The sequence below is a fragment of the Mastigoproctus giganteus genome, chromosome 12 (assembly GCF_048544385.1).
Source record: "Mastigoproctus giganteus isolate SK-2022 chromosome 12, ASM4854438v1, whole genome shotgun sequence".
Lineage (NCBI taxonomy): Eukaryota > Metazoa > Arthropoda > Arachnida > Uropygi > Thelyphonidae > Mastigoproctus > Mastigoproctus giganteus.
Genome location: NC_143586.1, coordinates 31,518,135 through 31,531,232, shown reverse-complemented (window position 1 = coordinate 31,531,232; position 13,098 = coordinate 31,518,135). Strand labels below are relative to the sequence as shown.

The following is a 13,098-nucleotide window of genomic DNA, read 5'->3' as shown; positions in this document are numbered from 1 at the left end:
ATCATGACAATTAAACATACATTTTATTGCATTTACGTGTACAAACTGAAATGACAAGTTAACCTAATAGTATTATGTACTGTAAATCAGCAAAATAAGTCCTCGGTATTTTGTTGTTCCTCCTCGACCTGCAATTACAATTAGATCCTTGCAACGATCTGGCATAGAGTTAATCAACTTCTGGATATACGGTTGCCCAATTTTGTGGTACCACGCCCTTATAATGCTCTCCTGCAGCTGAACCTTACTTGATGGCTTCTTCTGAGCAATTTTAGATGACATTATGTACCTGCAATTTTCAGTAGGGTTCAAATCTGAACTTTTGCTGGGCCAGTCCAACACTGTAATGCCAGCATTTTTGACATATGACTGCACCTTATAGGAGAAAAATGAGGGAAAACATTGGTGTTAGTATGTTTTAAGATGAGTTTGTCTTCTTGTGAGATAAGAAGGCAAACTTATCATTAAACCTTAAATAGCATAAAACTTACCAATTTTGATGTGTGGCAAGGTGCTGAGTCCTGTTGAAAAATGCAGTTTTGGATGTCAATGATCCCTAACAACGGGTTTCAGGCACTCCTCCAAGATAACAGTGTAGGTTTCTGTATTCACTGTTATGCTAATAAACTTAATTTGCCCAACCCTTTTGCTTAGGCGCCTCTGTGGGCAGAAGCAGCAGTGCATAGCACACATTTCTTGATTAGACCGGGGTTCGAGCCCATGACCACCAAATACGGAGGATGCAGAAAGGTCAGGGAATGACCACCGCATGTCCCCAGAGCAATATGACCTTAGTTGCTAATGCTCCTGAAAACCAAATAACAAACAAACAAACAAACCCCTTTGCTTGTTATGCATCCCCAGACCATATGACCGGCAGGGAACTTTACAGTCGTTGTTATGCAGTCAGGATGGTATGCCTGCAGTTTTTGTCTTCTGACATATCACTTCCCATAAGAGAAGATTGAATATTGATTCGTCAGAAAAGATGCAGATTGAATATTGATTCGTCAGAAAAGATGACTGTGTCCAATTGCTCTTTTGTCCATTAAGCATGCGTTTTAGCCCAAGCAAGTCGCTTCTTCCTCATTTGTAAGTCAACAAAGGCTTCTTCTTGGGCTGATAGGTATGCAGATCACATTCTGAAAGCCGTCTTTGGATAGTTCGTGCACTTGTTTCAACACCAGAGGCCATCTCAAAGTCCAGTTTTAGATCAGGAGTACTAGCATGGCGATTACGAAGGCATAGCCGTTTCAAATATCAATCTTGGGAAGGCGTAGTCACTCTCTTATGGCCTGATCCAGGTCTTCTCTTCACATCACCGGTTTTACGCTTTAATTTCAGCACCTGGGATACTGTTGACTGGTGGCAGCCTATTTTATCAGCGATAGGCTGCCACCAGTCAACAGTATCCCAGGTGCTGAAATTAAAGCGTAAAACCGGTGATGTGAAGAGAAGACCTGGATCAGGCCATAATACACGCTTGTTAGTATCCTGTTTTGTGGAGGTGTAAGCATGGCTCCATATGTTCAGTTGACACCAACAAAAAAAAAAGGATACTAACAAGCGTGTATACCCTTCCAATGCTGTATTTATAGAAATGGCTGATGCAATACCTTGCAATTACTGTCTGATGCAATAGAAGCATTATACAACGCAATACCTTTTGCTTTGTGACAAACAAAATTACTGTAATCAAACAATATCTCATATGTTTCACTACAAATGTTACTTTTTTAAGGTGATGCAGTTTTTTTGTCCGCCACTATATGTGATCTGTTGGAATGGCTGCCGAGAAGAGCAACAAGATTAGTGAGGGGAACAAAAGGATATGCTTACCAAGAAAAGACCTCAGTTCTGCCTATTTCCTGCCTGGAAGCCAGGCACATATCAGGCAATTTGACTGAGACGTTTAAGGCTTTGAATGGATTGAGTAAGTTAAATCCTGATGGCAATCTTTCTCTTGCTCAGATAATACACATGAGGGGGCATAAATTTAATTGAGGAAGGAAGGTGATGGGAAGCTTTTTTTTTTTTTTTTTTTTTAGCTGTTGCTGTATAAGCTTGTTTTCTTGCATAATTTTACCACTACTAATACTAAATTATGCATAATTTTAGATTTTTTTTAATTTTTTTATTTTTCTGGCCTTTAACCTTATAGATTCTCATAGAAAGATAGAAGCAAAATATTAATATCATATAGATTACATGCAGTTTAAAAACTTTAATGTGCCTCTATAAGCAGATGGTGAAATTCCAAAACGTAAACCGTCTCTCAAAATCCTCATCTCACCTCCATGTGTGGTGGCTGTTATTGTTCCTAACTGCAAGTTGTAATAGAAACTTCCCTTTGGAGCATGTTTGGATCTGTAGCTGGATTTGTATCCATGCGTATTATTTACAAAAGGCTGCATGAGAGAGGATCTTCATTCACAGCCACCAACTGTTTGTGTTTATTATTTCCCCCCCTCCAACACACACAAAAGGTCCCATTTCGGTTGGTGCTAGTGGCACTCTTCACTGATCAGTCAAGTTAGTTTTCAGTAGGATTCTTATCACCCATTTTATCTGTTGGGAACCAGATTTCATCATACTAACATTGTAGAAAGAGACGTGTGGAGATGTTTGTAGTTTAGTGATGTATGCTGAACTCACTCTCAGTGATTCTACAGATCTGTATGTGTTCCTTTGAGGAACACTGTTATTGTTATTTGTTTTTTAGGAGCATTAGCAACTAAGGCCATATTGCTCCCGGGATAAAAAAAAAAAAAGTAAAGTGCAGCCATTATCAACCCACTGCAGGATGGAAGCCTCCTCAACAATTCATGCTGAGGGAAATGGACCATAATCTGCCACGCTGGTCCAGTGCGGGTTGGCAGATCGACCGTATTCAGCAGTCAGGGGCTTGAACCCCTGTCTACTCAAAGAGCGTGTGCTACTGCACTCCCGCTCCTGCCCACTCGGCTACGGAGGCCGGGATATGCAGTGGTCATTCCACTGACCTTTCTGCATCCTCCGTATTTGGTGGTTATGGACTCGAACCCTGGTCTAATCAAGAAGCGTGTGCATGCACTGCTGCTCCTGCCCACCTGGCTATGGAGGCACCTTGAGGAACACTCATAGCTATAATATATCAAGATGAGATCTTTGATTGAAAAAGCGATTGGTCCAGATTCTCTTTTAATTGACAATAGTGTTTGTCCTCACAGAGCTCTTCTAGTGAACAAATACTTTCAGAGGGAGAATGTAGCCTTATACAATCAGCCAGATGCTCCAAAGTACAGTCTAATAGAACAGGCCTTAGGATGTTCTAAGGAGGAGAGTTATTAGTCATAAGCCCCCTACTCCTTTTCTGGTAACTGTACTGAATTTGCACAAGACTTTATGCAAGAATGGGAAGTAATACCTCCAGCACTATTTAGGCAATCCCATTCTTAGCATTAGAAATAAGTCATGCTAGCATTACTACCCAGTGAGTACCCACTTGGATTATTAGGTATGTTTCCATGGATTATCAATGTGCCATTTTTGGTTGTTGATGATCTCATTTGTACAACTTGCTAATGTCAGACTGAAATTTGTCCAGTTTTTGTTCATTATTAAAACATTAAAAACTAATGTTTTGTAATGCAAGAAAAGGTTTTTTATTTAAGATAAAATTTGCTGGGGATGTTTCAGAATTTTTTTCCAGATCCTGTCATTACGCTTTAATCAGGGCATGAAGGAAATTGGGGGGGGGGGGGGCTTGCTCTCAGTTGCTACACCATCAGAAATAAAATTGTCCTTGAAGAGGGGGGAGGCTGCCTAGTTTAACAGTGCCATCCTGAGAGTAAGGCCTTTTCTTCCTACTTGTCCCCACCAGCTAACAATTTTGTGCTGATATTGCGCTTATAAATGATATAAGTATCAATAAAAGTTTTGTTTTTCCAATCCATTTGGTATAAGAGTATTTTATTATACAGGATGAGCCATATGTTAGTCATTTTACTGACTAACATATGGCTCATTTTGAAGAGAAGAGGTATAATTTTACCAAGATATAAATTACTGAAAACAGTTTGAGCAATTTTAACTTAAATAATATAAATAATATCATGTAAACATATTATTTATAAAGCAATATGTGCATGCAGTTGACTTCAAAATATAAACTGTGCAAATTATTTCTCAATAAAATGATGTATGGCCCACCCTATATATATATATATATTTTTTTTTTTTTATCTTAATTGATATTAACTGTATTTTTGATTTATGTTTTTTGTATTTCTTAACTTTTGAGCACCAGTGTAGTTTTCATAGTTCTAAAAAAAAAAAAAAAAAACCTTAATTTCTTAAGGATTCCATCCTGCTCACATTGCAGAATAAACATTTGGTGGTGGTGGTAATTTAATGGACTTGCTGAAATCACTTTTAATGGCCATTGAGAGCTCCTGTATTACCATGAGGAACTCTCATGGCTGTAAGGTAATGAGAACATGTATCTTGAACCTGCATAACTTGAGGGATCCTTTTATTCTTGTTATTTATTATTAATGTTTATGACTTTTTAAAGTATTTAAATATTATAAGTATATCAATATATAGACATTCTTTCATGGATTATATTCATTGCTATGTTTTTAATATCATACAGAATGCCGGTCCTCGAAATCTGTGTATCATCAGAAGCTGACTGGTTGCTCTGTTAAATCTCACCGTGTTCATGTTTTAAGCTTTCAAAACTCTTTATAAAACCCTCGAAGGTTTTAAAAATTAATGTAAAGTTTTATTATCAACTATTAATTTATAGGTAAGTACAGTAGACTCTTAATTGTCCAGTAGTTGGGAACAGCTCAGATAACCTGCAAAAAGAAACTCATAAATGTGATAACGCATTTGATGCGTTATCACATTTATGAGTTTCCATTTGTCACATTGCGTATATGAATGAATGAATGTTTCACATTCATCATTCATCATACCATATACTCATTCATCAAGCATATACGCAATGCGACAAATGGAAAATGAGAATGATGTTACAAGATGAGTGCAGGTGCTGCCATCTACTAGAAGTAAACATGAAATTAAAACGTGAATTTTCCTCGAGCACCACAGTCAGGGTCAACGGAAATTGCTGCCATTTCAGAATTTAATGTGAGCTAAATTGCATGAATGTCTCTCCTATGTCTGTGTTGTGGGGGGGACAATGAAACAAAGAGCAAACATCAAATTTTGTGTTCTGCTGGGCAAAATTGCTGTCACAGAAATGTTTCAAATGATGAAGCAGGTGTATGGAGAGAATTGTCTGTCTTGTGCACATAAGCACGTGAGACAGATAATTCGAAGAACATCCGGGCCAAACAGAAATGGTTCAAATGCCAGAGTTGATTGAAAATGTGCAGAAAATCATTACTAGTGACTGGAGTGCAATGCTCCAAATGATTTTAGAAGATCTTTTTGTTAATAAGGAAACCATTTGCTAAATAATAACCCAGGATTTGAAGACAAGAAAGATCTGTTCATGGGTTGTTCCACATTCGTTAATGGACAATCAGTGACAGTGGTGAGTTGAACACTGCAGAGAACTCATTGAGGCCACTGAAAGCAAACCCAACTTCCTGAATTCAATCATTATGGGTGACGAGATGTGGTGTTTTCATTACTACCCGACAACAAAGCGACAAAGTGCTGAGTGAAAGTTGGCAAACTCTCCAGAAGACATAAAAGTTTTGTCAGGAAAGATCAGAAATCAAAACCATGCTCATCACTTTCTACGATAGCAATAGCTTACTGCTGCCTACTATCTGGATGTTTTGAAATGTGTATTGCAGAGAATCCGTCATGTGCAGCCTCAGTATAGAGAAGACAGCAGTTGGTTCCTCTTGCTCGACAATGCACCAAGCCAAAGGCTCTCATTGTTTGGGATTTTTGGCTACCAAAAAAGTCTGCATACTGTTTCACCCTCCGTATTCACCAGACTTTGCTCTGTAAGACCTTTTTTTCCCCAAAACTCAAGGTGTAATTGAAAGGCTGTTATTTTCATGATGTCAACACCATTCAAAGAACTGTGATGAGAACATTGAACAGGGTACCAGTCACAACCTTCCACCATTCGTTCCAGTCATCTTGTGATTTTTGCATACAATATGTGGATGCAGGAGGAAGTTACTTTGAATAAACCAAGGTTAGTTTACTCATACGTGGGATCATTATTTTTTCTTAGCATCAGTCTCATTTTTGAAATGTCACACTGTGTATACATACTGTATTCACATTTATAAAAGTATATTACACTGTGAGAAGAGTTAATTTTATACATAAATATTTTTTGAAGAAGGAAAACCAGTGTAGTTTATTTTCCTCTTTGGTTTGCCTTTCTGTGAATGGCATCATATAAATTTCAAAATATCATCTTGTAGGCTAGAGCAGCATCTCCTTTGTTCCCTATAGTTGAGTAGAGACTTGTTAAAAACTGACCTTTTGCATGTTCATTGATTAGACAAAGTTTTGTTCAGTAGCAAAAACAATCTGTTTCCATTTTAACATGATGGATGCATATAGATACATTAAAAAAACTCTGAGAAAAATGTTAAAATTAACTACATGTAATAAAACTGAGGGACAAACAAGTTAGTGCAAAGCATCATTTTAGTTCGAGTCTTCCAGCCCTAAACTCTTTTTAGTACTTTACTATCTCATACCGTCTGGCATCTCTCATATTGTGGAATTAAACTTCATAATTGGGTTGTCGTTCATTTTACCACTGAGGTTAACCCAGGAGAGGCTAACAAACTTTGAAACGGTGCCATCTGGGTGGTGGTATTTGCCGAGAATAAGTAACATTAGTTTTCTCTACTGGCAAAGCATTGCTTATTCAAGATAGTGCAATATCAGGCAACTTGTGAAGGCATTCACAATATGAGATGTAACAAAAATGATGCTATTTCACCTACTTCAGTGATTTACTTTTAACTAAAATGATGCTTTGCCTAACTTATTTGTCTAGTAAATTTTCTGTAGTCTGTGGCTTTCAGCCCTAAACCCTTTTCAGTAAAGCTGGAGGATTACTGAAATATGACTGTAGACAGAAAGCAAAGAGGGGTGGATAAGGTTTCTGAGAAATGAAAGCATCTTATCTACTGGTACATTACAAAATGTAAACAAACCCCCCACCACACCCATAATGGATCCCGTGTATATATTTTTGTTATCTGATTAGATTGACTTTTTAAGCTATATTTACATCTGGATAAAAAGCTACATTTACATCTGGATACATATATCAAAACTTGTATGGATATGTTAGGATTGGAAAAAGGATAGTTTCTGAACAGATCTATGGAAATTTTTATCTTCAGTCTTTATCTTTAGTAAATTATTGTTGGAATTTGTTTATTTTGACTCATTTCATTGTTGTTTATCTCATTTTGTGTGGTGGTGATGTCTTTTAGTCTTCCTTTTTATCTGTGTCACAAAATTCTGTTTCTCCATTCTTAAAACATAAAACCATCTACAGGTGAACCTGTAGATGTTTTTATGTAATTGTAGATTTATGGGTATATTTTTTGATAAAACTTTATCATATCCATTGGAAGTGATATTCAGGTGTTTCATCTCCATAAACTTTAATTATCTTTCATAGATTTTTTTAGGACTGTTTTCACTGTGCAACATTACTTAATCAATGATGATTCACTATTGATGTACTGATCACTTGCAGAGATCATCTTTCAAAAACTTGCAATGACAAAACAAAATCAGAAATTCTATATTGTTACAGAGGGTTGCAAAATTTTATCATCGGTATATCTGGAGTTAAAAAATGGGCATTACTTTTCCTTTAAAGGTGGGCTGTAAAGTAATGGGCATTACTTTACAGCCCACCTCTTTGTATTAGATATAATTTTTTTGGCATTAGTTTGAATATTGTAAAATCATATATTTTCATGTGTTGTTAGCAATATTAAGATATACTTTCATCTTTTCTGTAGAGCAATCTCCATCATTGGGATTAGATGTTGATTCTCTAGATGCTTACATGTCCACTATTCAGAATGAAAGCCAAATGGATAAGAAAACCAAATCAAAGTTAAAATTGCAGCTTGCTCAGTTGTGTCAAGAACGACGTAATCTTCAAAAATTGGTTAATATTGCTCGTCCAACTAACTTACCTGCTCTTGAGATGTAAGTTTTTATAGTGCTAGTAAATAGTATGAGAGTAGTAACAATACATGATTGGAATGCCTGCATGATCATATTGAATTTGAATGACATGATTTAGCTACTTATTTACTTAAAGCAGGAAAATCCCATTGGAAAATATATCTATAAATCTAGGACAATCATTTGGCAAGATTTGACATGGCAGGTAAGTATAATTCCTCATATAATTGTAGATTTTGGGTATGTTTTATGAGAAAACTTTATCATACCCATTGGAAGCATTGCTTCTGGTATTTTTATTTTTATTTTTTTTCTTAAGTAGACTGCATTCCAAATGTATTTGGTGAGGACTGCACCTTAATGGAAATGTGAATATATTTAGCTACTAATGTATACTTTGTTTTTCATTCTAAGTTGACACCAAAGAAAAGTCTATCTTATCTAACTAAATAAAAGCCTATCATATCTAACCAGTTTATATCTGTTTAATGTAATACTTTGTAATGTAAAAAATTGTTAACTGGTGTTAATATTTAACATTATATAAATTTGAATCTGTACAATTTTATGGAAGAACTAGCACAATAAATATTAGTCATGTTGTATCAATCCTTTTATAAAAGTGATGTAGTATCAATGTTTATTATGTTTTTGTACTGTATCCGAAACAACCTGTGATTTTTTTTTGTTTGTTTCCTACTGATCAAAAATTACAGGAAATAATTTAACATTAATATATATATATTTTTAAATATATATTGGGTACATATTTTTAATTTTATATTTTCCATTGGCAAAAAAATAAAAATAAAGAAATAAATATTTCCATTTATTCTTCTACAAATATCTATGAAAATTAAAGGCTCAACATATTATAATAATTATTTTTATTCCTAATTGTATATACCTGCTAAAGAGAGAGAGTATCTGCACCTTGGGTATTATTTGCCATTTAATACTTGTAATCCATGCAAAAAACGGGTGTAGCAAGATTACTACTAGTAATCTTGCTTGTACCATAAGAGCCAACAGCAAGACTTGTAATCCTCCACACCTTGTTTTCCTGGCTGCTGTGTCCCAATAGAAACAATGTAAGAGTCAATTTCATCTCTGTGTACAGCTGCCATAAAGCTATTAGGCTAATTCCAAGCTAGCAGTTTTCTGGCTCATTTAATGCCTCAGTAGCATCAGGAAATATTCTTGCACCCTTTCTATTTTAGTATATCCCCTCCCTGTAAAAACAATCTCTCCTGTTAATAAGCATAGACCAAGCTGAGAAGAATTCTATCCCATAAGTTTTGCAAAACAACCAAAACAAAAGTATGATGACAGTTATATGAATTTCGGCTTTACATGTGTTGGAAATAAAGATGCTTCTGATGTTCAATTTCTTGAGGACTGAATTGATTGACAAGGCTCTCACGTGTACTTCCTTTTTCTTCCTATCATGGCTGGGCATAATTGCAGACACTTTCAAATTTAATCTTAACTAGCAACTTTTTCCCTATAGCTCTTAAGTAAATCCTCAGATCTCCTATTCTTAATATTATTTGTGCCAACATGTACAACAAATACATCTTTTGTATCTTTGAAAGATATGTCTACCAGAGCACTAGCTTTTGTCTCTGGTAGACATATCCTACTCCTATTCCACATATCCTTTTTGTATGGTTTATTTCCTGTTTCTCCTGACATTCAAGTCACTGACAATAGCTATCCACTGCTGGACCAGCACATTCTGCCTTTAGGATTATTGCTGTGCTGTCTGATGCACAAGTGTAAACTCTGGCTTTGAGGTGAGCAGCTCAGAGCTTAATTGCTTCCTCCACCTCCCATTTTAATTCCTTTGAGAACATCAAACCTGTTCTTCAAACTCTCCTAAATGTCCTGCAGAATGCTGAGTTCACTTAATTAATTCACACACACACACACACCCTTTGGTTGTATATCATATCCTGTTCCAGATAGGTCTACAAACATCAAGCAAACCAGCACATTTTATAAAGCCATGATTAATAGGAGAACTGTCCTCTTCAGTTCTCTTTCGAGCTACAGCACACAATATACTTTCAGCTCTTTGCTTTGCTGCTCCAGTCTGAGGCATGATTTCGATTTAAATTTAAATTGAGAATACCACACTAAACTAGGAAATACAGAAGTAACACTTCACTATTCATAAGTTAACCAGCAGTAATATGTATTTTGTTACAAAGTGACATTATATTTTATATTACCAAGCTACATTATATGTTACACTATACATTTATGTTCATAATGTTATAAACTTAGTTTATAGCATTAGTAAAAACACTTCTAATATTAATTATACATTATGGAACTACAAAACGGAATATGAAATAATCAATATAAAGAGGAATATGAAATAATCAGTATAAAAAGGAATATGAAATATTAATGCAGTTAACACTGACAATAGCAGTAGAATCCTTCTTATTCCAGTTCTCATTTTTAGGCAGTTTTGGAGGCCAAGTAAGAAACAGTTTCGGCTATGTTATCAATTAAAAACAAATAATAACTGCCCTACTAATTTTAAACAAAAACTAAATACTTTTAGAGTAATAAAACCTCTACTTAGTGGAGTGAAAATAATGGTGCTCACTTGGCCACTCTAATTCAGTTTCAATGCAATATTTGGCAATATGACAAGTTTCAGCCAAGTTTTTGCCTTGCGCCCTCATTGATGACCACAGAGATCAAGTTTATGCACATCAGGACCGTTGTCAATGTGCTGCTACTGTCTCACACTTTGTTTCTTCCATCATTAGTGGTAATGAATCATGGGTGTATGGATATGATGTGGAAACAAAAAACAAAGGCCTTGTCCAATTAATGGAAGACTCCATTTTATCCACTGCCAAAAAAAGTAAACCTCTAGTTCAATCAAATGGGAAGATCATGTTTATCATATTTTTTGACTCAAAGATCATTGTTCATTATGAATAGGTCATGCATGGTCAAACAGTAAACCAGAAATACTACAAAACAGTTCTATGGTAATTGCATGATGCTGTTTGGGGGTATAGGTAAGGCTAAGAAGGCAGGCTTCAGGGAATTGGCACTTATGGTATGACAATGCCTCTTCACACTCAGAAAGTTCAGTTCAAGAATTTCTTGTGAAGCACTTCATCGCTGTATTCCCCTATCTGCCATACTGAGTGCATTTAGTTCCTTGTGATTTTTATTTTGTTTCCACTTGAAGGTTACAAGTTTGCAATAATTGAGGAAATTATCATTCCAAAAGAAGCCTATCAGGAATAGGCTTCTTTCGGAAGTATTTCTGGCAGGTAGAAGTTGCAGAACGATTGGAATCAATGTATATGATATCAAGGAGATCCATTAGAATAGCTTGTAAGCTTCATCATTTCCCAGTTCATTCCCCAAAATTTTTGATCACATTTCATATGTCTTACAAGGTGAGGCTGTGCAGTATGAAATATTATCTTGCAGGAATTTTCATTCATAAATTAATTGTGAATGCGTAAAACTGTTATGAAACTTTGAATGTAATCAGTTGCTTAATGAGTACTGCCTTGTGAAGAACATGAAGTTAGAATTATCTTATTGCTTTAATAAAGAATATCTTTTCAGATCCAAATCTTCTAGTTTGTTGACTATAGGAAATACAAAGAAATTGCCTCTCACTGGAAAAATGAAAGGACAATCTTCATCTAGGGCACATAAGAAACAAGTATGTTATTAATTAATAAAATTGTTAATTTATTGTTTGGAACTGATAGAAATATCAAATATTGCAGTTTATTTGTAGTTCTCCATGAGCACAAAGCATAGTAACTTTGTCACCTGTTACTTTGGATAGGTCTGCATTCGAATCCTGTTGGAAACCTGAGGAAGTCCTAATGACCTTTTTCAATCAGTTATCTGATCAAAGATAACCGAGTAGAGGGAATAAGGTTTCCTTATATGCTATTCTGAGTTTTCTAGTCCACACAACGTTCACATTTGCCTCTAACCACACATTTGTGCTGACATAATACAAACAGTGCAGTATAGCTTTAGATGCTAATGTGCTATATAAACAATTACAGTAATCAATCTGTTTGTATTGCAAATTCGGTATTCTTAAAGATTGTTTAATGTGGTTATTGTATCTGATAATTTTTCATGTATTTATTGAGGGTTACATTTATTAGATCACATGTCATTACACAGAATACTACATTTTTCAGATTACATAGAATGTTAACACTATAATAAATATAAATGCAGCAAGGAATAATACTATAAGAGCTCAAAATTATCTATTAAATATTGATGTAGATACACAATAGATAGCTCTTAAACGAAAACTACATTCGTAGTGTAATGGCATCATTTTAGTTATATCTCATATTGTGATCATCTTTCACAACGAATTACCAGATATTGTACTACCTCAAATAAGTAACGCTTCTCTAATAGAGAAGTCTATTGTTACTTATTCTCGGTGGGCACTACCACCCAGATGGCACCGTTTAAAGGCTAGTTAGTCTTTCGTCGGTGGATGAGCAGGTACCCTGGTATTGCAACCTGGTATTGTACCCTGGTATTCTCACAACAACCCAGTTGTGAGGTTACTCCCACAATATGAGCAATGCCAAAAGGTGTACATGATAATACTATAATAAATATAAATGCAGCAAAGCATAATACTATAATTTACAGACAAAAAAAAAATCTTTCATAGTGAGCAGTATGAAATTAGTGATGCTGAAAATGTAAGGAATGCCCCTGGTGTTGATGAGTAATTTTGAAGGCGGTAGTGAGAGAGTACATTGAATAAGGTTAATTATGAGGGCATCATTGGACTTGGGAGATGTTCCACTGAATTGGAGAGGTGTCAACGTATTGCCAATATATAAAGGTGGTTTTAAAAAGCAAAATTAGTAACTATGAACTAGTTAAGTCTTCGGTGGGAACAAAAATTGTGGA

The 13,098-nt window shown here is 35.4% G+C and overlaps 1 protein-coding gene across 1 annotated transcript in view; it reads left to right on the top strand.

The window, feature by feature from the left end:
- Nucleotides 1-13,098, top strand: part of LOC150076853 (kanadaptin) — a 94,654-nt gene that overhangs the window by 59,360 nt on the left and 22,196 nt on the right. The window contains exons 9-10 of the mRNA XM_090386787.1: nt 7,977-8,169; nt 11,758-11,857. Of these exons, the coding sequence (XP_090242913.1) occupies nt 7,977-8,169; nt 11,758-11,857 (293 nt within the window). The remainder of the gene's footprint in view (nt 1-7,976; nt 8,170-11,757; nt 11,858-13,098) is intronic.